The sequence below is a fragment of the Rhinolophus ferrumequinum genome, chromosome 6 (assembly GCF_004115265.2).
Source record: "Rhinolophus ferrumequinum isolate MPI-CBG mRhiFer1 chromosome 6, mRhiFer1_v1.p, whole genome shotgun sequence".
Lineage (NCBI taxonomy): Eukaryota > Metazoa > Chordata > Mammalia > Chiroptera > Rhinolophidae > Rhinolophus > Rhinolophus ferrumequinum.
Window position 1 is genome coordinate 94,842,667 of NC_046289.1, and position 26,741 is coordinate 94,869,407.

At 39.6% G+C, this 26,741-nt stretch overlaps 3 protein-coding genes across 6 annotated transcripts in view; 2 read left to right on the forward strand and 1 right to left on the reverse strand.

Moving 5' to 3' along the window:
• KLHDC1 (kelch domain containing 1) overlaps positions 1-8,496 on the forward strand; it is a 50,464-nt gene extending 41,968 nt beyond the window's left edge. For 3 of the 4 annotated variants that reach the window (XM_033109090.1, XM_033109093.1, XM_033109091.1), the window contains 2 exons: positions 1,221-1,273; positions 7,592-8,496. In XM_033109090.1, the coding sequence (XP_032964981.1) occupies positions 1,221-1,273; positions 7,592-7,778 (240 nt within the window). In that variant the 3' untranslated portion in view covers positions 7,779-8,496. The remainder of the gene's footprint in view (positions 1-1,220; positions 1,274-7,591) is intronic. The other variant, XM_033109092.1, reaches the window with a different exon arrangement.
• A 5,884-nt stretch (positions 8,497-14,380) lies between these two features.
• Positions 14,381-25,272, forward strand: KLHDC2 (kelch domain containing 2). Its single transcript, XM_033107277.1, has 13 exons — positions 14,381-14,761; positions 17,356-17,435; positions 18,941-19,058; positions 20,967-21,082; positions 21,410-21,491; positions 21,651-21,734; positions 22,140-22,220; positions 22,296-22,354; positions 22,781-22,890; positions 23,306-23,378; positions 24,444-24,531; positions 24,628-24,680; positions 24,924-25,272. The coding sequence occupies exons 1-13, from the start codon at positions 14,609-14,611 to the stop codon at positions 25,045-25,047; spliced, it is 1,221 nt and encodes a 406-aa protein (XP_032963168.1). The 5' UTR covers positions 14,381-14,608; the 3' UTR covers positions 25,048-25,272.
• Positions 25,273-26,169: 897 nt separating this feature from the next.
• Positions 26,170-26,741, reverse strand: part of NEMF (nuclear export mediator factor) — a 50,069-nt gene continuing 49,497 nt past the window's right edge. The window contains exon 33 of the mRNA XM_033107276.1: positions 26,170-26,540. Coding sequence (XP_032963167.1) covers positions 26,463-26,540 — 78 coding nt within the window. The 3' untranslated portion in view covers positions 26,170-26,462. The remainder of the gene's footprint in view (positions 26,541-26,741) is intronic.

A 26,741-nucleotide genomic window follows, 5' to 3' on the forward strand; every position in this document is an offset into this window, starting at 1 on the left:
CACCTCCTTGCACTGACACCTTTGCACTGATAGACAGAAGTTCAGGACTGGTTGCTCTGGTTTACATAGAACACTTGGGTATAGCAGGACTGAGTCATCAGGGAAGGGCTAGAACAAGCCAGAGTCCAACCAAGAGGGCACCAGCTCCCTTTCATCTCTTCAGGCATAAAGTTATCTGCAGAGTTGTTCCTGCGGAATGGAGAACACTCAAATAAGGTGAATAAGGAGAGAACTCCAGGAAATAAGGTGGCTTCTCTCCAGGAAATTTGGTTTATTTCATAGTCCAGAGGCTGTCAATGTTGTGTAGATTGAAAGTTTCAGAACTTCTTTGACTGAGAATTCAGTGCTTCAATAAAAGATTAAAACCATTTAATTAAAAAGCAAATTTTGTCTTCTTTTTCTTGGCACTAGAAATTTTCGTTTAGGATACAAAGTTTATCATTACAATAGGAATTCTGATTAAAATCATGATCATAAATTTTGAATTCTAAAGACCTATTTGAAAGGGTTAGAAAAATTTTCTGCTGACTCTTCCACATTAACTTTTAGAGAAGAGAATCATGTTCAGAAAATCTTCAGGATATGTAATTTTCAAAATAAGAATTCTCGGGGAATCCTGAGACCCCCTTGAAAAGGGAGACGGGGTAAAGAGAAGTTAAAATAAGAGTCATTTGGAAGAAAAAAATTCTTCTGAAAAAACAAAAAAGCCAGGGCAGGGGATGGTAGATAAGGGAAAATAGGATCACATATATGGTGATGGAAGGAGAACTGACCCTGGGTGGTGAACACACAATGTGATATATAGACGATGTATTACAGAGCTGTGTACCTGAAACCTGTGTAACTTTACTAATCATTGTCAGCGCAATAAACTTTCAAAAAAAGAGAAAAGCTTGAAAAGCACTACTATTCTCATTTTGAATTCAATATTCTAAGAGAAAAACATGTTTCTGATTTTCAAATTTGCGATTATACAGGCTGTGGTTAGGTAAAAATTTGGTCACTGATAAAATGATAAGCACATATCTAAAGTTTTGGTGGATACTAGATATGTCTATGGATGTGTATGTTTGCGTATGTATGTTTGTGTCAATAGCTAGAGAGAGATTTATTTGCTGCTTTACATAATTTCTTTTACATTTACAAAATATAAATATTCAATTATTAAGGCATTGTTATTTTTATCAAAAACCTTGATAACTCCTTTTTACGTTGACTAGGGTCACTGTAATGATTTATTGATCTTTCAAACACAGCCTTATTCACTACTCAGGTAAGTAAATTCATTATTTTACATATATATGCTATTAATATATGATAATTTATTTCTTCTTCCTTTTGGGGAAACTTTGTAATATTTTTCAGGTAGTTTATGACTTGAATTTAAGAAAATGTTTACATCTTCCTAAGAGTATAATCAAATTTGTAATGGTGAACCATACACCAATGTTATTTTTAAAAATTAAAATATACAGTATAGTCAAACATACAGTACTTTTGTTTTAATGAAATAGCATTTAGTTCTATTATTAAGCATACTGTGTTTCCTTGAATCTAAGCCTTACTTTCTTCATATTTTAACTTTTATGAAATCAGAGTGTGTCTAGTATAATAAACACACACACACACACATTTAATTTTGTAGAATGTCTTTTTTCATAACCCCAAAGCTGTTATTAAATCGGTGGTGTAACTTACAGTGTCTCAGTTCATATACTCTTACTTTAAAAGTATTACATGTAAAGTTTAGTGGGAGGATTGTGGGGAGAAGTGCCTATTTCTCCCTGCGAGAGTTGGGAGGAAGAATTTGAGGGAAGTAGAGGTTGCCCAGTGAAAAAGTGTGGGTATTTATGCAGCAGGAATAACATGGGGGAAGGCATGTGAGAGAAAGAGAAAAAATGCCATGCTGTGTGTGTTCTGGACATTTTACAGCTAGAAACACTTGACAACCATTGGACTAGCTCCAACTGGACCTTCCTAAAGTCTTCTTAACTGCTCTTTCTGTTAGTGCAGTGTTTCCTACACTTGTCTGCACGTTAGAATCTCACGGGGAACTTCAAAAAATATTGATGCCTGTGTTCCATCCCCACAGACTGTGATTTAACTGGTCTGGGGTGGACTTTGGAATTTTTGAAAGATCCCAAGGTAATTCTAATGTGCAGGCAAAGTTTGGAAATTGCTAGTGTAATGATTTCTACCGCATTGTATTGTTACTTAACTTTTGCTGTGAATGTAACTATTTCCCCTAAGTAGAATGCAAGTTTCTTATATGCAGGGATCAAGAAATAGAATGTTTAAGTGCCTATCATGGGAAGGCACTGTGCTATGAAATGAAAAATCATGACTTTTCCCTTAAATTGTTATTAATATAGAAGGCAGACGTTCAAACAGCTATAATAGAAAAACAAAAATTGCTTTAAGAGGAAAATATAGAAAGTTCTATATGAGAATACTGGAGAAGGCCCTCTATCCACACGGCTAAGATTGTGAAGGCTAGGGAAGTCTTTGCAGAAAAAGAAGACTTTGAGATAAGAATTTGCTGTGAAGAAACAGTGCAAAGATGTTGGTGCAAGGTGTGTGCTGGAAAATGAGTTCTTGAGTATTCCTGGGATATAATATGAGGTGGGGAGTCGTAAGAAATGAGATTGAACAAGGAATCAGAAACCGAGTGTTATCTAGTGCTTTGTCTCCCGTGGAGAGGAGTTCCTCTAAAAAGTTTGGAGCAGAGGAATGAGATAATCATATTACAAGTCAGAAAATTCCTCTGGCAGCAGTGTGGATGAGAGACTGGAGGGATAGGAGACTAGTTTAGGAAAGTTGGGAGAGACTGTTGCAGCTGTCAGGAACAAAGCCAGGGACTGATCTAGAAAGTGGTGGTGGAGCTGGAGAAGGGAGGCAAACAGATACTTAGAAGGCAGAACGGGCTTGGTAGTTGAATGGATGCCAGGGAAAAGAGGAGGGAAGAACTGGTGACAGAATATGGAGAAGACAGTGGGTTTGAAGGTGGGATGGGGTAGAAATGATAAATTTTGTTTTGGACATACTGAGCTTGAAGTACTTACGAGACTTCTTGTGGCGCTATATATTAAATAGTTGAATATTTGGAGAGAGGTGTGGGCTAGACATAATTGGCAGATTTTAGCAAACAGGTAGTTGAATTGCCCTTTGCCTGGAAGAAGAATACTTTTAACATAGTGGGAAAAGAAGGAAATATGGATATGAAGAGAGATGAATTTCTTGGTTGTATTCAGGGCTGATGGTGAGGTCATCTGATAAGAAAGAGGAGAGGATATGAATTGAAGAAGGGTGGTGAGTCTTGAAACAGCTGCGAGGTGACTGTGAGAAGATGCTGACTTGGGATCTATAACACAGTGGTGCTGAGCAGTCAGGAGGGCTCAGCTGAGATAGAACAGAATCGATATGGTGGCCACGGGGGCAGAAACATGGTTTTCTCCAGCAGCACTGAGCAGCCAGGTGGCAGGAGCAGAAAGGAGATGGTTGACTGAATTTACGCGGGCTTGGAATTGAGCCTGGATGGTGTAACAGGACAGTGGAGAGGGGGACTGAAATTGCTGGCAAGCAGATGAAGTGCATATGGACCAGGCTGGATAGGAAAGAAAGGTAAAACAGGAGGGGTCTTATTATTTGGCTAATCGGGAAGAGTCAAAGGAGTAGTAAGTTAGTGAGTGTAAGAATGAAAAGGATGCAAGGGTTATGGTCCAAGAAGAGAGTTTGGAAGTTTAAGATTGCAGAGGTGAACCTGTCCTGAGTGAGGTCGTAAAGAATAAAAAGGGTTTTCCACACAGATGCTAAAATCAGTTCACAGACAAGACTGGTGAGCAGGGGCTCAAGTCCTCGTTGTGGGGCGGGGGTGACAGGGAGGGGATGAGCCGGAAGTTAATAGATAGCAACACCTGAAGGGGCCTGATAGCTGCAGGCAGCACCAAGGAGGAGGGGATTCCTAATATCCGCTCTCCAACTGTGACAGAGGAGATGAGGGAAAATGTGTATTCTTTTCTCAAGGAGGCTGCACACAAACCATTTTTCTTAGATTTCAATTAAAGCTAGGGCAGAAAGTCACAGGAAGCAGGGGTGTTTGTAGGTACACTGGTGTTCCAAAAAGCACGAAGGATAGATTTGGGAGGGAATATAGTTAGTACACAGAGACCCAGGGAGAGGTCCCAGGACTGAAAATGTACCTCGGTAAACAGAGGGCAGGGAAAGACCAAAGAAAGGCAGGCCACTCCAGTCTGGTAATTAACATAGTTTATTAAGGAAAGCTTACGTAATAGGAGGGACGTCTTGGGCGGCTGCAAGGTGAAATGGATCCCTGCGCCACTTGGCAGGCACCAAATTATTATACAGGTTAAAGGGAGGGGGTAGTCATGGGTACCCGTAGGTGAATGCTACCAGGTACGGAAATGACTTTGCGTGCTTGTCCAGCTCAAGACAACGGCCTGTTTCAGGGGAGGGGTGCTGATTTATGTCATAAGGAACATCGATTAGGATCGGGCAGTCTATAGGGGGGTTTGCAGGAAGCAATCTCCCCGTTTTGGCCCTGGGCCCAGGTCACTGGTCAGGCAGTGGTCATGTCTTGGAATAGCCTGTCCTGCACAAAGATGAACAATGATGGGGAAGATGAACCCGATACAGCAGTGAGAGAAGGCGAAAGGACAGACCGGGTGGGCCTATATTTGAGGCTGGACTAAGGGCGGCCATCAGGCTTCTAGGTATCACCCTTTGCACCTAGAACAGAGCTTCTGTGAATGGGTGCAGGCCCTTTTGATGCTGACCATGATTTGATACATCAAAACTGGAATATAGCAGGAATTCAGTAGTATTTATTGTTTACTACAACTAGTTGTCCACAGTGCAGCCAGAGTAATTTTATTTCAAATTTGAAGTCAAAATGCATTTAACACTCACTGGGAAGAAACAAAGATGAAATAGGACACGGTTCTTCTCAAAGAATTTATATGATCTCATGTACTTGTGAAAGAAAATGTGTACAATATACAAAGTATATGGTAAAATAAATATCACCTATGAACTGCCACCCATAATGAACATTGTTAAGAGGTTGGTGTGTATCCTTCCAGACTTTCAAATGAAAAGCATTGTGGATTTAAGCATGCCAAGAGAGTATTGGTCTTGTTCCCTGGTTAAGGTCTGGCTGCTTGTTGCTGGTAAAGTCAATAATCCAGAGACAAGGTTGGTGGAAAGAGAAGCGGGTTTATTCAGAATCCCAGCATCTGGGAGGGTAGCGGACTTCTCTTCAAAGGCCATCTCCACGTTTCCCACATGGCCATAGACACTTAAGAGGCTGAATGAAGGAAGAGGGGAGGTGATCCAGCAATTCCAGGGCAATTTGAGATAGAAAAGAAGGCGCTTCCCAGAGTCTGGTTGAGGGGATCTTATGCAGATGTTGAGAAGACTCTTCCAGTCCATGTGTAAAGCTGGTATGCATACAGCCTCAAACAAACAGTCATTAAGGAGGGAAGCAAAGCAAAGAAAAAAGGTTTTAAGTCTCCTAAACTAAATTACATTTTAAATCGAAACACAATAGAGGCTTAAATCTCAAAATAGAAGATACAGTATCACCCTTACAGTTGTAGAGCAGTTTACATGTGTGTAAAGCGTCAAATTATGCATGCTGTTTTATAATCTGCTTTTAAAACTCATATTATGGATATCTTTCATGTAAATATACAATCATTCAGTGTAACAGATCTCTATTTATGTTTGTGATGGTTATATAGTGTTGTAGTTCTTGTAAGTACAATTTATTTAGTAGTCTATATATATTTAAGATATCTACAATTTTGGGCTATTATTATGTATGTAATGGCTATTACTATGTATGTAATGGCTATTACTATGTATGTAATACTCCTGTATATTCCTTTGGAAAACTTACATATCTCCGCAGGAGAAATTCATAGAAGGGATATTGAGGGATCAAAGCATATGCGCATTCTGTATTATGATGACCCTTCAGTGGTTCCCACGCCATTGACAAACAGCAGATTCCTTCCCAGCGAGTTCAGGGCCTCCACTTACACCTCTGCCTCATTTCTTGCCCTGCCCCCACTCTCACACTGCCTTCCAGCTACATTTGAACCACTGAATTGCAGTTTCTGTAATAAAGCTCATCTCATCTCTTTGGGTTTTGTAAGCGTGGTTCCTCTATCAAGAATACCTTAGTTTATTTCACTTGTTGAGACTCTCCTGGTCTCAGCTTGGACCTCCCATCTGGAAACTTTCCCTGGCTTGCTAAGCTTATCTTGGTTATTCTTCTTCTGCGATTCCCGTAGATCTGTACACCTGTCATGGGAATTTCATTTTTCCTAGTCACAACATTTATAAAGCGTTATTTTTAATTGTTTATCTTCTCCACTAAATTGTAATCTTTTTGAAGGTTGAAATAGTTTTTATCCATGCTGGGTTTTCTACTCGTACACTAGTACATAGTGCACACTAATAAATATTGGTGAATCAGTGACTGAGAGGTAATGGCAGAGTCCATCTCCTTGTCTGACTCTCCCCTCTCCCCATTGTGCAAGGGACACAGGAGCTACAGGGTCTCCATAGCAGCAGAGTTAAATCTACACAGGTATAAGTAAGAGTCATTACACTTTCTTGTACCCCAGAAGTATCTATGTGGAACATTTTCACTCTTACTGCTTATTTAGAGTTTTCACAGAGCAGAGAGAAAAGGCTTCATGAAAGTATGGAAGAAGATATAAATGTTCTTGAGTGTAAAGCCTTGTAAAAATGACAACTGAGGTTAACCACAGCAGAATCCAATGAATCTGTTTTTTAAAGTTTTAAAAAAGACTTACTTAGCTTTTTAAATTAAAGTTTATCAGTTGAAATAGATGCTTTTTTCGACAGTTCTTATCTCAATCAAGTTTTTGGGGGGTTTTAAAGTACAAAACCCTCTTCGACATAGCTTAATATAAAAAAAGGATTGTATTTGGAAGCACAGGTTCTTGAGCGGAATCCAAGGGAGAAAATGAAGGAACACTAGGTCCCCAGAAGGGGGGAACCTCGGGTGGTCTCTGGTTGGCTCTTTCTGTATCATTGCTCCATTCTGCTCTTCAGACCTGCGCTCCCTGGGTCAACGTAAGTGTGCAGCCCAGTGCAGTCACTGATAGAGGGGGTGTGAGGAGGACCGGTCATGTGATGTAAGAATGGATGTCAGATGCTTCATGGAGTCATGGAAGAAAAAGACAGTTCTCAGACAAGAGTGGTTATTGGGCAGTAAGGATATGTGGAAAAGGGTCTGCTACAGCCTAACCTGCTTTGAAATTAAGTCTGAATCTTTTTAACTTAAAGAGCATTATGCATGGTAAGTTGTAATTTCTGTTTCCATTGGATTTGGGTCAGATACAGTCTCTATCCTATAAAAATATACAATTATTGTGGTGCTCTGGAAAGAACATATATCCTATCATGTTCCTGACAATACAAAGGAAAATACATTATCATGTAAAAATTATGAAATGATTTTAGTTTGTAAGAATACTTACCTATGTATATTTTATATTATAACTTAACTACTAATAATTCTGTTATGTTTTGCTTACAGGTCTTGCCTTGATTGCATTGGTAAAAATGCTGTAATTTTAGAAAATCAAATATCTCTATTACCTCCTAAACTTCTGCAACAAGTACTCAAAAAAATAACATTTTGGACTGCAGCTAACCACCGAGAAGAACGAAGAGCCAAAAAAGAAGAAACAGAAAATAAGTATCAGTGGATCAGTAGCAATTAAGTGGTTATGTACTCTATGTATTTAATATGTTGAAACATTTTAATCAGACTGTATATTTACTCCCGACCTCCACCTCGCCAAATCGGAGATTTTATTTAGAAGATAAAATTTGAAACCAAAATGCTATGTTAAAGTGACTCATGGCATGGGATATATGGGAATGAGATGTTAATGGAAGATTAATTTATATTTGTAAAATTATTTCCTTATCAGCTGCAGAAAAAAATATACTTTCTGAAAGTAAGTACAATTGTAAGAGATTTTAATTCACTGTGTACTGATTATCGGAAAGATTATACAAATTTGAGGAGAATAAAAATTATCCAAGTACTTCAGAAATCCCTCAAACTAACGATAGATAAGTGAAAACACTACGTATCAACTTTCAGAAAGAATAGATTTTCTCAAGTCACTTTAAAATTATCTAAAGCTTCTTATTAAATAACTCAGTTACTGAAATAACATCTCCTTCAATAATTAACATAGCAGGCCAAAATTATAAAATAGGCAAACACTGATATGGTATTAAATGTTGAACACCTACCCAGTTAGCACTCACCTAGGAAAGCATTCTTAAGCGTCATCATAACTTTTCCTTTTCTTTCATAACTTTTTCATCAAAGCTTTATTTGAGCTTTGAATAAATGTCTTCAATTGGTTTCCATTATCCTTAAGTTATTAGTTTGTCCAATTATACATATATATATGTAATTACATATATATATATATATAAAGACCATGTTTTAAAGTGTCTAAAATGGAGATTTATCATACAGGCCTTGAAATATTGAGAAGCAGTATATTTATTAACTTTTGAGACACATTAAAATACATTTTTGCCTTGGAAGAGTGCTTCTAAAGTAATTTTCATAAATAATGAAATGGGATGTAATTTGTCTTTATAGAAGCCCCTCAATTTGGCCTACACTATTCTACAGGGTTGATGTTCAACCCTGAAATATGAAAATATGTTACCTTCCCATTTATTTTCAGTATTAACTGCCTATACAGAAATGGAACACTGTATTTATCTTTATATTCCTTAAAATAGTACTTTTGCCATAATTCAGAAATTGTACATATTATCACAGTCATACCCTTTCATTAAAAAGCTTGGTATATAAAATTATTCTCCACAGTACCACCATGTAAGTTATCTCTGAGATTTAAAATGCTAGAGCAAATATATTTCTATATTGAAATATATGTGTAATTTATAATGAAAATTATAGTAGTTTGTAATATCATTAAATTTTAGAGATATATTTTGTATATGTATTGTATTTTGGATGTGTAAATCTTCTATTTATGTATTGAAATATTTTGTGTTTACATTTTATTTATTATACAAACTATGTAGATTGACTGTTTTCCTAATTTTGTTAGTGTGAACCAGTCATTAGAGTTGATTGTATAAATAATATTTCAGTGTAAGTTTTCATTTTTTCTTACTATTTTTAGGCTGGATAACAGATTGAGAAAATGAATTTCACAAGTAATATACGTCGTAGAAGTAATTATTTTATTATTATGAACTTCACTGTCAGCATTCTACATTTAAGGGAAGAAAAATACCAAAAACTATTGGATAGTGATAGACGATAATAAGTGGAATGAACCCTTTATAAAATGGCTTCTGGATTCTGGAAATGCCTTCTCTAACCTCTTAGAAAAGCACTTCTGTTTTTATTTATTTATTTATTTATTTTAATTTTTATTGGGGAACAGTGTGTTTCTCCAGGGCCCATCAGCTCCAAGTCGTTGTCCTTCAACTAGTTGTGGAGGGCGCAGCTCAGCTTCAAGTCCAGTCGCCGCCGTTGTCAACCTTAGTTGCAGGGGGCGCAGCCCACCACCCCATGTGGGAATTGAACCGGCAACCTTGTTGTTGAGAGTTGGCACTCTAACCAACTGAGCCATCCAGCCGCGGGCACTTCTATTTTTAAATGGTTTACTTAGAACATTAAAAGTTGGATTAGCCCCTCAAACTACACACTAACATTTAGGCTTCAACAGAATGAAAGTCTACATATTACCTAGGGCACATAATTGGTGCTATTCTTATTGGACCTAATATACTGTGCTACTCCAAAAATTATGTCCTGAGGTAGCCCCATATTGGGAGTGGCAGAGAATTCTGATCTTGACCTTCAATTTCCAAAACTTGGCTTAAACCAAGGCTCCCCTGCTATTAGGAGATGTAGAAATTCTGGGAACTGGCAAAGCCACTTTTGAAATTTCACAGCCAAACAGCATTCATTCCTTACTTCTCAATAGCTGATGGCTTACTATCAACTTTTGTGCTGTTGATCTCCCCAGTGTATAGGAGCCCAAAACAGTAACAGCCGCATAACTAGCTCTGAACTCTACTTATGGGGTCTGTGTTTGAAAGATGACTCTAAAAGGGCTGGTGTTTTGTTTTGTTTGTTTTGTTTCAGGTGGTTCACAAAATAGGTTTCCAGTCTGGTTCTCAAGAACAAAGAATTTCTGGCCATCTTTATTATCTCTCTCAGGATAGTCTTCCGGTTGTCAAGAAGGATTCTCTTTTGGTATTACCATTTTTAGTATGATGTCATAAATAGCACATCAAAATTAGTGTACATTTTTTTCCAAGTAGTATCTTTGTACGAACACCTTTAAAAAATCATTAGCCTTTGACAGAAGCTTAAACTATTTTTTAGAACTTCATACTGTCAGCCCAGACACAAAGTGATGTTTTCACCGATACATTATATGTATGTATGTGTGAGAAAGAAATAGTATAAAATAAACTCACTAAGATAGAATAATTTTCAAGGTAATACATACTGTCTGACAAATTAAAATTTGGATTTCAGAACACTTGGAAGTTTTGAAAAGAGCCGTTTTAAGAAACAAACAGCGCCACCTGTGCACATTTTTGTGTGTGTGAGCCTGTTTTTCCATTGTATTGATGTGATTCTGTTGGAATTTCCAGTTTGATGAAGTTACCATACAGCAAGTAGGTACAGCGAGAACATTTTTCCCCCTTCTTCTGCCTCCCCCCCCACTCCTGTTCAAGCTGTTGTTTGTCAATCTAGTTGTGTAGGACACACCTCCCTGGCCCATGCTGGTATTATGAGCCTTGCGCTCCCCCCGGCTGAGGCAGTCAGTCACCAGTCATTGGTGGGCCGATCACTGCAGCCCACGTCAGTTCACTGTAGCTCACGCCAACCTCCAGCTGCTCACAGCAGCCCAGCTCCAGGGAGAGCCGTTGTTCACAATCTTAGCTGTAGAGGGCGCAGCTCACTGGCCCACGTGGGAATCAAACCAGCGACCTCGGCGTTAGGAGCACAGCGCTCCACTAGGCTAACCCAAGAACATTTTTTTAAATCATCCTGTTATGGATGGAATATTTCTGTTCCCTCAAAATTTTATATGTTGAAACCCTAATGCGATGGGATTTGGAGGTGGGGTATTTGGGAGGTGTCTAGGATTAGAGGAGGTTATAAGGGTGGGGTCTCCATGATGGGATTAGTTTCCTTATATAAGAAGAGAAAGAGACCAGACCACGATCTCTCTGTGCCATGTGAGTATGCAATGGGAGGCAGCCATCTGCAAGTCAGGAAGAGGGCCCTCCCCAAGAACTGAATCTGCCAGCACCTTGTTCTTGGACTTCCCAGCCTCCAGAACTGTGTGAAATCAATGTTGTTTAAGCCATCCAGACTATGGTATTTTGTTATAGAATCCCAAGCTAAGACACACCTGAAGTCTGCAGTTTACATTAGGGTTCACTCTTGGTGGTACATTCTATGGGTTTAGACAAATGTGTAATAACATGTATCCACCATTATATTTAAAGTTTACTAGATAAATTACATAAGCAGTTTCACTGCCCCCAAATCCTGTGCTCTGTCCGTTTCTCCCTCCCTCCTTACCCCTAGCAACCACTGATCTTTTCACAATCTCCATAGTTTTGTCTTTTCCATAATATATAGTATGTAGACTTTTCAGATTGGCTTATTTCATTAGTAATATGCATTTAAGTTTTTTCATGGCTTGAAAAGAGAGCTCATTTCTTTTCAGCACTGAATAATAATATTCCATTGTCTGGATATACTACAATAATTTTTTAATGATGTTCTACATAAACGATCATGTCATCTATGAAAAAAGACAGTTTTATGTCTTCTGTCCCAGCCTTTTATTTCTTTTTCTGGTCTTACTGCATTCTTAAGCTAGGAATCCAGCAGGTGTTGAAAAGAGTGGTGACGTCCTCATCTTATTCCTGATTTTAGTGGGAAAGCTTTGAGTTTATCACCGTTAAGTATGATATTAACTAGTTTTTTGTAGATGTTCTTTATTGAGTTGAGTAAGTTCCTTTCTATTCTTAGTTTGCTGAGAATTTTTATGATGAATAGGTGTTGGATATTGTTAAGTGCTTTGCCTACATCTGTTGATCATGTGATTTATCTTCTTTAGCCTGTTGATAGGATGGATTCCATTAGTTGATTTTTGAGTGTTGAGCCAGCCTTGCATACCTGGCTGTGGTATATAATTCTTTTTTAAATTTTTGGATTCTATTTGCTAATATTTTGTTAAAGTGTTTTTTTTGTTTGTTTTTTGTATTTATGTTCATGAGAGATGTTGGCCTGTTGTTTTCTTGTGATGTCTTTGTATGGTTTTAGTATTAGGACAAGGCTAGCCTCAGAATGAGTTAGGAAGTATTCTCTCTGCTTCTGTCTTCTAAAAGAGATTGAAGAAAATTGGTATATTTTCTTCCTTAAATGTTTGTTAGAACTTACTAGTGAACCCATCAGGGCCTATTGCTTTCTGTTTTGGAAGGTTATTATTGATTCAGTAGTTTCTTTAATAGATATAGGCCTATTCAAATTGTGTTTCTTCTTATGAGTTTTGGCATATTGTGTCATGCAAGGAATTGGTCCATTTTATCTGCATCATCAAATATGTTAGCAAAGAGTTGTTCATAATATTTCTTTCTTGTCCTCTTAGTGTCCATGGCATCTGTAGTAATGGCCCCTATTTCATTTTTTTTTTTACATTTTTTATTGGGGAATATTGGGGAACAGTGTGTCTTTCCAGGACCCATCAGCTCCAAGTCAAGTCATTGTCCCTCAATCTAGTTGTGGAGGGCGCAGCTCACTGGCCCATGTGGGAATCGAACCGGCAACCCTGTTGTTAAGAGTTCGCGCTCTAACCAACTGAGCCATCTGGCTGCCCACCGTTTCATTTTTGATATTAGTAATTTACATCTCTCATTTTTTTCTTAGCATGGGTAGAGGCGTACTGATTTTATTGATCTTTTCAAAGAACCAGCTTTTGGTTTTGTTGATTTCCTCTATTGGTTTCCTATTTTCAATTTCATTGATAGCAGTCTAATTTTTATTTTTCTGCTTACTTTGGATTTAATGTTCTTTATCTAGTATCCTAAGATGGGAACTTCAGATAATTGATTTTAGATCTTCTTTTCTAATATATGCATACCGCTATCACCATACCCCCAAATTTGAGTAAGTTGTAAACATACAGGCGGAGGCTACGGAAGGAGTTTCAGGCTTTGAAAACTTTATTGAGGAAAGCCTTTTGTTGTTTTTTTCCAAAGTATTCCTTCTACTGTGTTTCCCCGAAAATAAGACTGGGTCTTATATTAAGGTTTGCTCCAAAAAGATGCACAAGGGCTTATGTTCAGGGGATATCATCCTGAAAAATCATGCTAGGGCTTATTTTCCGGTTAGGTCTTATTTTTCGGGGAAACACAGTAAATAGTAACACCAGCATGAAGGTGGGACTGAAGAAAATAAAGCACACTCCCCTCACCACCACATTCAAGTATAGAAGCACCACCATTCCATCAGGGATTCAAGACATATTCTACTCCAGCCCCTTTTTGCAGTGAAGAATCAAGTTTAGGTTATAATAGTTCTTAATTTTCTCTTGAACAAACTGAAATGTATCATGTAACATGTAAGAGAAAAGTGTGTGAGAGCAGGATTCGCCATCCTCCCTAAAAGGCTTGCCGGTGATAGGTTTTGAACACTTTTTGAGCAATTCTCCAAGTAGGAGGGGGCCACGAAGTCGCGGGAGCCACCCACGCAGCCCGGGCACCCCCGCGGGGCAGCCGACGAGTCGTCGGCCGGGAGGTGGGAGGGCGGGGATACCGCTCCAGGCCATGGAACAGAGCATCAGCTCCCTCGGAGAAGCTGAGACCAGAAACATACCAGGTGAGCAATTTTACTACCTCTTTGCAGGCTGTGAACCCTTTGAGAATATCCCTCCGTCAAACAAGGGCAACTTCTCGGGAAGTGCAGGGGTTTTTTTTTTTTTGAGAAAATATGGCTAAAATCCTGAATGAAAGAAGACTCGGAGCGTGTCTGGAACTCCCTGTCACAGGGCTTCAGGGCGCACGCCTGAGGGACCCTGTCGTGCGGGCGCGGCTCGCGGCGGCGGCGGCGGCGGCGGGACGCCGACGGACGCTGGGGGCGCTGAGCTCGGGCTGCACTTCCGGGGCCCGGTGGGCGGTGTCAGCGGAAGGGGCGGTCCCGGCCGCGGCGTAAACAAGGGCCGTCAGCGGCTAGAAGCGAGCCGGGGGCGGTGCCGCGGCGCTGGAATCCCGGCCGGCCTCCGGCGGACCCCCTCCCCGCCCGGCGCCCGTCCCCGCCCCCCGCCGGCGCCCCAGCTGCCCAGCCCGCCGTGAGGCCGTCCTCGCCCGTGGGGCAGGGCGGGCGCGAGCGGCCAGGGAGCGGCGTCGACGCCGTCCGTTTCTCCGCCGTGCATTTCTTTCTTCCTTTCCTTTGTCTTTCCCCCCGTCGCGGGCGAGGATCCGGACAGTTGGTGGACAAAAGTGGAGCCTCAAGATGGCAGATGGCAACGAGGATCTGCGGGCGGACGACTTGCCAGGGCCAGCCTTCGAGGGCTACGAGTCCATGGAGCTCGCCTGCCCCGCCGAGCGCAGCGGCCACGTCGCCGTCAGCGACGGGCGCCACATGTTCGTCTGGGGCGGCTACAAGGTCAGTGGGTGGCCGGGCCGCTGCGGGCGCCTCTCGGCTGTTACCCGGGTCCCGGTCGGCGGGCCAGGCGGGCGGGCCGGAGCGGCCGCCTCCTGCGCCCCCCGCCGCCTCCCCGCCGCGACTCTGCCCGTCGGTTCATTTTCTCTCTGTCTTTTGCTTGCGTGTGGGAATCTTCTCACGAGTCCCCCAACCGTCCCCAGGGCTCCTGGACTGTTGTCACGCCAACTTGCTCCTCACAGAACGCGCTGTCCCGCACGCCACCCCATCCCCGTGGCCGGTGCGGCCCCGGGCGGTCTGCTCGGCCGCGGAGCGTTATTTTGGGGGAGGGCACGTTGGGCGGTGCCTGACTGCGAGACGTGTTTTTATTCAAAAGCGTTGGGGTGTGTGTGCGAGGTGACCCTGTGTGCTGTCCTTCTTGCCCTTTCCGGGCCGACCCGGGCCACTTTACCGTCCGGAGCCGGGGTCAGTTGCCCCACCGACCCCGTTGTCCGCCGAGCGGTGACGGAGGTGTCGGAGGACCCCGTGGAATTCCGGGGGGTCCGAGGAACCGCCTCACGCAGCCTTCCCCCCTGTCCCGGGCGTCCCCGCGACCCCTGTGCAGGTGGCCGTCACACTGTCGTTGGAACACTTCAGGGCTCTTTTCCTTTTGGTTTCAGCTGAGGAAGAGCTGACATTTTTCGGAAAATGAATGGAAAAGCGCCACCAATAACCAAAAAAAAAAAACAACAAAAAACAAAAAACCAGCAGCAGCCAAAAACCCCCCAACATTAACAATTGTAGCTGCAGGGCGCAGCTCCCTGACCCCGAGTCCTAAACAGTATAATCAGTCACACGGCGGAGCCAGTTGCATTTCTTCTCGGCCTCAGCCTGGGGACTCCTACCAACTGTCTCCTATTTACACCCTGCTCACTAGTTCTGCCCTTTTGCTTTTGAGAACTTCCCAATGACACGCCACATTCGGGAATTGTCTCCTTTTATTTGCTGGGGTGGCTCGAATCGATTCCTACCCAAACTATTCTTTTTAGCCCCTGGGGGTCTTAAAAATGCTCTCCCTCCCCCATTTGCTTGAAATCCATCCAGTGCATGACTTGCTTTGTGACCGGCACTCGATTGCAGTGTGTGGTCCAGTTAACCGCTGTTGAGACGACTCGCAACACCGAGGGGGTAAACTGCGGAAGCGATCCTAGTTACTTGAACCACGAGTTTGTTTCGTTGTTGCCAGTCCTAATTAATCTGCAGTGTGTTCCCCAGCCTCCGGTGAATAGGTGTTTAGAGGGTACTTGGTAAGAGGAAGGGGGTAAGTAGGTGGTGACCCTTATTAAAATGTAAATAATTCCCTCGGAGAAAACCAAACCTGCTGGTCATCACACCTCAGTCTGAACTATTCGAAGTTCTGTTCGCAAAAAGCAGCAGCATTGAGGGCGTGGGACGTTTCTTTGGGGACGGGGAGAGCGAGGGTGGTCAGGGTGTAAGATCGCCGATGGTGTTTTGGAAGGGCTGAGGCAGGATCAGTGAACTAAGTGGGTGGGTCCAGTTCAGGCTGTCCCCCACATGTAGGCACAGGAAGCCCTTGGAGGTGTTTTGAAGGCAATAAACCTTGGCTTCCTACAGTTTTCCTCCCTAGGCCAGGCTGATGTGCTCCAGGTCAGCCTGCTGCCTTCCAGCATTTGCCTTTGGAAGTGGTGGAGTGGAAAGCAAAACGTTTACCTTGCCAGCCACTCTCTTTCTGTATGGTACTCAGGCTTATGAGACTCGGGCACCCATTCTTAGCGAACTGCAATTATTTACTGTATGTTGACACTGTTCAGAACGGGGCCAGGGAGGCTCAAAGGCTGGAGAGGTCAGGCAGCGGTTGAAGCTGCAAAAACTCAGGGAAAGGAGATTGAATTTGCTAAGTAACCTTGGGCAAATTACTTACCTCTCTTAAAAAGCCTGTTTTCTTATTATATCAACTACTTTTTAGGGTTGTTGTGAGGATTAAATAAAGCAATCCATGGATAGCACTCAGCTAGTTCTGGCATATGGTAAAACTCAGTCTGTTAAGAATTATTCCCTGAAGGGAAATGGAGCAGAACAAGGAACTTAAAATTTTACATGAGTAGTTAATATTTGCATATTGCAGTTCTATCCTGTCTGCATCTTGGTGGAGAACAGGTGAAAGGAAAGAATGGCTACAAAACTATACATCATGTGTTAGTGTGGGACAGGCACTTTCAAGGTAGACATTTCTTTAGTCGGCTTACGGCGGCACAAGTAATCTCTCCTGAAGTCATGCAGCTGACATTTGGTACATGGTTTGTTCAGGATAAAGTGGACTTAGAGATTCCAGTGATCTATTCACTTCCTGTATCACTGCACCTGCACCATTGCAACTGCTGTAATCAAAATTTTGAATTAAGAGCTGTCTATATTAAGCATTATCTTGAGTCTATGGCATGGGGTGAGGAGGATTGTGCATTTGATAGAATTATAACATCTATTTTTCATAACTCAGTATCTCAAATAAGATATGCAAAAGATATAATCGTGCCTTTTTAGAGTACCGATTATTTTTTATATTTGCAATTTTGGTTTTGTTTTGTTTTGGTTCTTAGAGTAACCAAGTCAGAGGATTATATGACTTTTATCTGCCTAGAGAAGAACTATGGATCTACAACATGGAGACTGGAAGATGGTAACTGTGGATATTATAAGGGGAACTCCATTCAAATAAGGTTGCAAACAAAAAGAAACTATAAAACCCATTCTAATGAATAAAAATATTTTAAAGATGTTAATCTATCTGTATGTTCTGAAAACAATGTTCTGCTAGTTTAGCTTAGCAGCTAAGCTTAGATACTTTAGCATCTCTTTATAAGTAGTTCAGTAACTATTAGGTGTTTTTATGACCTTTGAAGAAATTTTTATTCAGAGCTCTATAAAGTATCAATTATATTAAAATAAACAAGCGAGGCTTCAGATCCGGAATGGAAATATAAAACTTTCATTTTGCATTTTGTTTTAAGATATTGTATCTTCTGTTATACTGTATCTTGAATGAGAAAAACATTTCTAGAATGTGTCTGCTAGAAATAAAGGTGGTACTTTATTTTATGAGCTCTAACATTAAAATTTCTATGCAGATCTCTTTGAAATTGTTGTTTCAAAACCCAAACTAACTTAAATTTGCATCCCCTCCTACAAACTGGGGATATTTCAGAAGGATCCTTGCTAGTCTCACAACAGTGGTGCTAGGAGCCTGCCCTTGGCAGAATTAATGTGTTTCTCTAAAGGCTGGGTGGCCATGTTTGAGGCTTTACAAAGTCGTCTTCTCCCGCGGTTGGCTGTGTAGAACTTTGTGCTTTAACGTATATTACATATCACAGATCTCAGAATCGAGTAGTACTCCCACTTGATGTAAGAGTTAAACTTAAACTAAATTAGGATTGTTTCTGTACAGAGAAAATCAGTGTTAATCTGAGCTATTTGCTCATCTTTTTCTAGAGAATTGGAAATTTATAATGGTATTCCTTTAATAGGGAATTCTTTATATTGTAAAAAATTCAGTCCCATAAAGAATTAAAAAAAAATAAGCCTACCAAGACTTACAGCCTTAGCATAGTGATAATTGTGAGCAGACCTTGAGTGTCCTGTTAATACTCTGAATCTTAGATTTCTTAATTCATTTTGATTCAGATTCATTTTTAGATTCAGAATGATTTAAACCAAGCAAAGCACTGAGGAGTGCCTGGCTATAGCAAGCAGTCCCTCGTGTTACGTAAGGGCTGAACTGGATTCATTTGAATGGCTGAAAGGTATTCACCTGACAGTACCGGGGTGTGGAAGTTCTCCTTTTGGCTTCCTGCCCACTCAGAAACAAAACCCCCACTTATGGCCATTTTATGTAAATAAAAGCAAACAGTTGAGTTTGAAAACATAAACTGGTAGCTCCTAGAATAATAAGATAGGACACTGAGGCCGGTAGGACCTCCCATTCTGCCTGTGTATAGGACCAGCTGGCACAGCCTGTGGAATGGGGAAGAGGGGCGAGCTCATCCTTTTAGACCTAGGGGTTATGAATCAGGCTGTTTACTCCCCACACCCCCACTGTGCGAACAGAAGAAAAATGAAGAGAGGTTTGCACTTCTTTTCCTTTTGGGAAGCTTATTTACATTCATTCCCCCCCCCTCCCCCCCGCAGGAGAAAAATAAACACAGAAGGCGATGTTCCTCCTTCCATGTCAGGCAGCTGCGCTGTGTGTGTGGACAGGGTGCTGTACTTGTTTGGAGGGCACCACTCAAGAGGCAACACGAATAAGGTCAGTGTTGCTGAGGACTACGGCTCAAGGCAACTTTATTCTTTTTCAGACAACTTTAGACTTCTAAGGTTAGCCCATATGTATTCCTGTCCAGTTAACAAATACCTGGACTCGACTAGTGTGAAGGTGCATTTTAGTATTTTGTCTGCCAGTCTGTATTTACCTAGGCCTTCTGTAAAATCAATTTTGGTTGGTCCCCTATGTGCAGTAACTTCCTAGGTTGTTCTCTTTGTATTTTTTGCAGCTACTTGTTCTCTTAGAAACCTGAAGTGTTAGATGAATAGTAGTAAATTAGATGAAAACAAGATGTAACATCATGGGGACAGGGTAAAAAGTAACAGGCCATCACTCAAAGCCATAAGGATAAATAACACTGACAAAATTTTATATACTAACATTCCTATATGGCGCCATAAGATACTGTTGTTCAGACTTTGTCCATGTTTTTTCCAAATAGGAAAAAGATAGCAGCCGTCCTCTCAGGCCCTAAGAGACAGATGAAGTCAGTCAGAAAGGTGCATATGCTCTAGGTAGACTCATGAATTCATTTATTTGGCAACTTAGTAAGACCTGCTATGCCTCGCGCACTTAGACATTGGACACAGATGAATGATACAGTCCACGCCTCCTGGAGCTCACATTCTAGAAGGGATACATAAAATAAGTGATTTCGGTAGCTTATGATAAGGAGCTACACAGAGCCTGGTTCATAGTAATAGCTCGGTAGGCACTGCTGAATCTGAAAAAGAATCCTTGACATTGTGTTTGGTGGGATGGCGGAACAGAAAAAGTAAAGTCTTCACCCAGGAGGTGATGTGTGAATTGAATAATATAATTCGAAGGCGTAGCCAAGATGCTGGTATCAAGATGCAGAGGTGTAAGCACATACGCCTTGTTCATGGGAATGCCACGTGGGTCAGTGGAGATGCAGCAGTGGCTGAGATGGTGTCCGACTACATCGCACCAACTCGAGGGATTTCTGATGCACTGGGACACCTGTGGGAGGAGCGTAACGGGGACAGGTAGGCTCCAGGCCTCCCTTGTATAGCTCCATTTTTGTTTCTATGCATTAGGTATATTTTATATATTTCATTTAAGATTTTATTTATATATATTTAAGATTTTGCTTGAAGAAAAGGGTTCTGTGCCTAAAAGATTTTGTGAGGCATGGCTGTAGGCTCTAGTTGAGCCATTTATTTTTCAGGGTCAAGGGGGAGAAAAATAACTTGGACACAACATGAGGAGGCTTAGGAAAGAGAGAAGCTGTGTGGCTTTAGGGGGTGGTCAGAGAAATGGTAGCAATTAATATATCAAGTGGCTAGGGTTGAGTATTCTAAGTTTGGTCACAAGGAAGCTTTGGAGTCTTGAGTAAAAAATATATATTGGTCAGATTTATTCAAGTACCGGAATGTGAATCCTTTGAAAGATAGACCAATACTCAATCTTTTAAACATTAATCCTTAGCTCCTTGAGTTAAGCAGGCACTTAAGACATATTTGTTAAATTGAATTTGAAGGTGAAATTGCCAAGTGTGGTTTTTTGGTAATGCTATCCTGATACCCTTAAATTAGATCAGTACAGCTCAAAGCACCTATCTTAAGGCATAGAATGTAAATCAATACACTGCTTTCTGTTCCTTCAACAAAAAAGTGTGGCTGTGGAAAAAAATTAGCTGAACTAAACAGGATGTTTAGTGACTTAGGTAATTTACATTCTGGCACAAGTTCCTGATCTAGACTCAGACCATGAGTATATATACCAGTTTGCAGACTGGTAGCCAGTCTGCAGTCACACTTCTAGTAGCATTGAATTAGATGACATCCTTATCATAAATCACAGTAAAATGAAATGCCAAGGTTGAATTTCTTTCACATAACCAAATCTAACTGAAATCATTGCTTCTGACAGTTCTATATGCTGGATTCAAGGTCTCCAGACAGAGTATTACAGTGGGAAAGAATTGATTGCCAAGGAATTCCTCCATCATCAAAGGACAAACTTGGTGTCTGGGTATATAAAAACAAGTGAGTTAGCAGCGTTACAAGTTTGGCTTTTTATGTGGAAAGTGGTTTGCCACTCGAGTATCCTTAGCCAATAACTGTTATAACCGTAGAACATATCTTTTAGGGCCCATGTGAGGATTAAGTGAATTTATACAGCAAAGCACTTAACATAGCACCTGAGATATAACTGTTAACCATATTAACCATTATTATTTGAATAAGTATTTTCATATAACCAAGTGTGCCTTTCTGACTTATAGCATATGACAAAGTAAGAAGAAAAATCTCTTGTATCCTAACTTGTGGATGTTTGAATATTTAGTGTCGGTTTTTTTTTTTTTTAAATAGATTAATATTTTTTGGAGGGTATGGATATTTACCTGAAGAAAAAGTATTAGGAACGTTTGAATTTGATGAAACATCTTTCTGGGTAAGTGAAGTTTCATATTTGGCCTACGTAGGATGTTGAAAAGAATACATTTTGTTTGCTAGTTTTGTTCATTTTGCCTTGTTAATCTAAGGCTAAATAGTTTTGCAAACATTATATGTAAAATAATTGCAAAATAACTCAGATTATTATTTTCTATAGAATTCAAGTCACCCAAGAGGATGGAATGATCATGTACATATTTTAGACACTGAAACATTCATCTGGAGCCAGCCTGTAACTACTGTAAGTTACTGAATAATGGATTATTAAAGCAACGCTCCTTAGAGGAGAGGGGAAGTTGGGAGGCGGTGTGTAACAGACAGTTCCTTCTTCTTTTCTGGAGAGAGTAGAGCCATAGCTTTCATTATTCTCCAAGGAGTCTAAATTGGAACTCAGAAAAGTTTAATGAATGTGTAGACCAACGCAGCATCTATTATCTAATAGACGTTAAGTGTAGTATTGTTTGTAATTAAAATTAAAATTTCCAGTCTGGAATCAGCCTTTAGTACTGCTATTGACTAGAAGTCTGCACGTTCAGCTTAAAAAGCTCAAGTATCTCGCATATTCTTATCCCACATCCAGGGAGAACTCTTTCTAGTAGTTATCAAAAGTGCACTTATGTATCACATTGCTCCTATACCTCGATAGGGTAAACCACCTTCGCCTCGCGCTGCCCACGCCTGTGCAACTGTTGGAAACAAGGGCTTTGTGTTTGGAGGCAGATACCGGGTGAGTATATAAACAGTTTCAATGACCTGCTTTTGAACTATTCAAAATGATCACTATTTAATTCTCCCTTTTTAGGATGCTAGAATGAATGATCTTCACTCTCTTAATCTGGATACATGGGAATGGAATGAACTGTAGGTATCACTTCATATAATTATTTAGGTTTTCAAAACGTCTCAATGGCTTTTTTCCTTATTCTGTATTATTGGTATATAATGTACTTGCTTAAATTTTCTGTAACTGTGAATTTAAATAAACATGATCACTAGATCTTAAAGGAGGAATTTTATTTTTTTATTTCCAGTTGTCATAACTGTGTACCTGGCACATAGCATGTGTCCAGTGCTTGTTGGGGAAAAAAAGTCTAAAGTTCACTCTTCCTTCAAAGAAAAGAGTACATTCTAAAGCATGCAGTTGTTAATACCAAGAAGCCTTTTTAAATTTAAACTCTGTTTTTCTTAATTCCATATAAACATTAAAAGAAAATTTCAGTATTTCTCTGCATTAACTACAGTAGCTGCTTTTAAATGTTGCTACTGCAACTTCACTGTCATTTTCAGAATCCCGCAGGGCACGTGCCCCGTCGGCCGATCCTGGCACTCGCTCACACCCGTTTCTTCAGATCACCTCTTTCTCTTTGGAGGATTTACCACTGACAAACAGCCACTAAGTAAGTCCTTTATAATATGGTAAGAAATCATTATGTATCATTCATATATATAAATAGTTGGAAAAAAATTAGTCTAGTTTAGATGTATCAGGGCTATAAGGTTGGTTGGAAGTTTTGCTATTATATTAATTTCAATCCTGTAACATACACCTGTAATTGTGTTTATACTATGACATACATCCATTCTGTAAAGAAACGACCTAGAGCTCTTTAAATCCTGCTGAAGGGCAATAACATGCAAAAGGCTTATTTGGTTAATTGCAGAGACAAAAAAAGGAATTATACTTTCTCTATCTACTCACAATCTGATTTATTTCCTTTCTTGCTAAAACCGTACCGTTTAAATGTCAATGTCACATTGACAGAACAACATAGCTTTGTTGACAGAACTTCATAGCTTTTCTGTTGTCATCAGGTGATGCCTGGACATACTGCATCAGTAAAAATGAATGGATACACTTTAATCATCCCTATGCTGACAAACCAAGGTATGAGCTGTTTCAAAAGGTAATTCTTATCCTGAATGACTGAGGTCCATGGAGGTGTACAAGACTGAATGAGGAAATTTTGGCTGCATTAAATCCATCATTCTTATAATAAATATCCTAGTATTTACTAAGGTATAACATAACTTTTGAAAGAAAACTAATGTTTTCCTAGTATCAAATGTTTTCTTTCCCGTCATCTCTATGAAAAATAGGGCTGCATTTTTATTTTCTTCCTTTATTGGAAAATTACTGATATAGTTAAAATTTATAATCAAGCTCTTTACCTAAGTGAGTTGAACTGCATCTAGGCCTGTCATTAAAAAACAAAGGGGAACTAGAAAGGAGAGAATTTCAGAACATTAATGTATATGGGGGGAAAAAAGATCAAGAACTTTCGATTAGATTTGCAGTTAGCACTGTATAACAAAGATTAAGAAGGTAAACCATCATAAAAAAAGAGGCTGTTAAAACACTGATAGTTATTTTTGTTATTCTCAAAGTAAAGTTTTGACGAAGACTTAAAGACTGAAAAGGAAACGATACAATCAAAATTGGTGTTCAAAGCACATTCAGATATGTCACCCTGCATTTTTTTCTAAATCTCTAACCTAAATAGTCATGCCATTAAGACTTCATTTGGCACAGATATTCTTTCCATAGAATTCACAGGCCTTCAGATATTTTGTTTACTCAAGCAGATTCAGCATTCCTCAGACGTTTTGTGTAAGGCCAGTTGGCCCTGCCTATGAAAAGAGGAAGGAGGAGAGGCCATGTACCACTCACCTCCTATAAGATTTTATTGCTAACAAAGACCCAGAGAACAGTTCATGCAGTTTAAACCCCTCATTGCATGAATTAGGACTGGACCAGAGAGACAAAATGATAACATTCAGATAAAATAGACATTGATTTTTCTAGCTTTGGTTACTTAATTGCTTCTCACCTTGACGTTTTGGTCTGAACTAAAGATCGCTAGTGTTTATTTCATCAGTCCTATTCTGTAGTGTAAATGACAAATTGGGTGTTTTGGGTGACTTCAAATTCAAACTTTTGTTTTAAATGTAGATTATGGCACACAGCTTGTGCCAGTGATGAAGGAGAAGTAATTGTTTTCGGTGGATGTGCCAATAACCTTCTTGTCCATCACAGAGCTGTGAGTATACTACCCTCTCTGAAGGGCTTTTCATCATAGCACTGAAGTGTGTTTGTCAAGTGCTTGCGTTTTAATGTGTTCTTATCTATTCTTCAGGCACACAGTAATGAAGTACTTATATTTTCAGTTCAACCAAAGTCCCTTGTAAGGTAAAAAAAACTTTTTACTTGGTACTTAGTATTTCAGATTGTATTTTTTAACACTTTAAAGTAGTGATCTTGAAAAACCTGGTTTATGGATAATTTAAGGGCAACAACAAGCCTTCATTGATACAACAAACCAGTTCTTATGACAATCTTTAAAGAAAATGTGTTTTTTAAATAATTCTTCAAGTGAATGTTCTTCTAAACAGTAAGTGAAATTATCTTTCTCTTTTCCTTGTTCATTTTCAGGCTAAGCTTAGAAGCAGTGATTTGCTTTAAAGAAATGTTAGCCAACTCGTGGAACTGCCTCCCCAAACACTTACTTCACAGTGTTAATCAGAGGTTTGGTAGTAACAACACTTCTGGATCTTAAGGCTTCACAGATAACGCCTCTGACCACCTTGCATGGACAGCGATTCTGTAAACATCTGAGTGGCAGTGTTGATATAATTATATGCATTGTTGTAGTTTTACAGCTTTTTGGTTTAAATGTGCATGTGAATGGCCTAGAGAACCTATTTTTGTGTCTAAAGTTTACAATAAATGTATTTAACACCAATAACTGTCTCCTAATAAAACAAAGAAAATTAATACTTGGGCTTTGTACCCCAAGGTATGGTTATTATAGTTCCTTTTTGGTAACTTCAAATACATTATCTGTAGAAACATTATATTATTCTTACTACTATTAAAATGGTGAAGTTACGTCTTAAAAAAATTAATACTTTAGATTTCTTTAAATGGGAAGAGTAGTCTGTTGTACTTACATCAGATTACATAATTATAGTTTTTTAAATATTAATTTCAAGTGGAAAAATATTCTCAGTAAGACTAATATTTTGGTAAAAGGAATTCTGCAAGGCCCAACAACTGTCTGGGACTTTGGTATAGGGGCTGGGGCAGATGGTCGTGCTGACTCTGGACCACTGCTGTCCGATCATTTTGTAGCTCATAAAAGAATGGAAGTAAAGTCTGACTTTATTCTCCATTCTGTTAGGAGACAGAAGAAAGCTGGGTCAGGAGTCTTTATTGGTAAGCCTAAAAGTGCACTTTTGAGGTTACAGGTTAAGATACTCCATAACATGCTACTGATAATTACTAGAGGTGGAAAATAAAATGGTACAGAACTGAATGAGATTACAAAAAAGAAATTAAGACGAAAAGTGACGGTGTATAAATGCATGGAAATGATTGACACCACTTCTTCTAGGTATCATTTCTTAAGCTGAGTCATGGGAATTATTTGTATTTTAAATTTGGTCTAATATACCTTTGACAAGTATGAGTAAAGGCAGAAAGAAATTTACTCCTTCAATACTTAGGGTTTTTAAGACTTAACCCTAAATGTTTAACTACCCCCAATCTCAATCACCACCAGAAAAAAAAAACAAAAAGAAAACTTGTGATTGGCCTCTGAGTAATAGATATATTAGACCTTATATACAATAGACTACCAAGTCAATAGTCTAAGCAATGGAGCTGTTACTCTATTCAATTTCTTTACAACATGAAATGAATACTTAATATTAACTCCCCAAATTTCAAGAAAATGTAGAATAACTACAGATGTATACAATTGGTGTTTAACTATCCACAAATATTTTAGGAAATCCTATCATAGACTGTGTCTCCTCTCTATAAAACTGGAAAAACAAGAATAAGTCCTTTTAGCGAACATAGCAAGGCAATGTTTAGTTAATTTTCAAACACAGAAGTCTTATTACATGATATTTTCATTTCTGAACTTCGAAAAGGGTGTAAATCGAATATTTTAGGATTTCATTTCAGCTATTTCCTTTTTACATTCAGAAGATTGGGTGCAGACACTTTCACTTTGCCAGGAATGTTTCTTGATAAATCCGTGTCCTAAAAAAAGAGAATTGCTAAATAGTTTCACATTTTAAAAGGTTAAATCGTATTTCTTTTTATGATTATGTATTCTCTGCTGTCAGAACAAAGGTATTTCCAAAATTTTCACCTGAAGTGATTTTACTTATTTTATACTGCTTCTAGGAAGACAGCTTTTTCTACCAAAACAACAGCTGCAGCTTGCAACTACTAAATAAA

Excerpts from the sequence above, each read along its gene's own strand:
- KLHDC2 (XM_033107277.1), top strand. The coding sequence starts at position 14,609 with ATGGCAGATGGCAACGAGGATCTGCGGGCGGACGACTTGCCAGGGCCA. Across the intron at positions 21,083-21,409 it reads GTCTGGGTATATAAAAACAA|ATTAATATTTTTTGGAGGGT; the intron begins GTGAGTTAGCAG and ends TTTTTTAAATAG. Across the intron at positions 21,492-21,650 it reads TTGATGAAACATCTTTCTGG|AATTCAAGTCACCCAAGAGG; the intron begins GTAAGTGAAGTT and ends TATTTTCTATAG.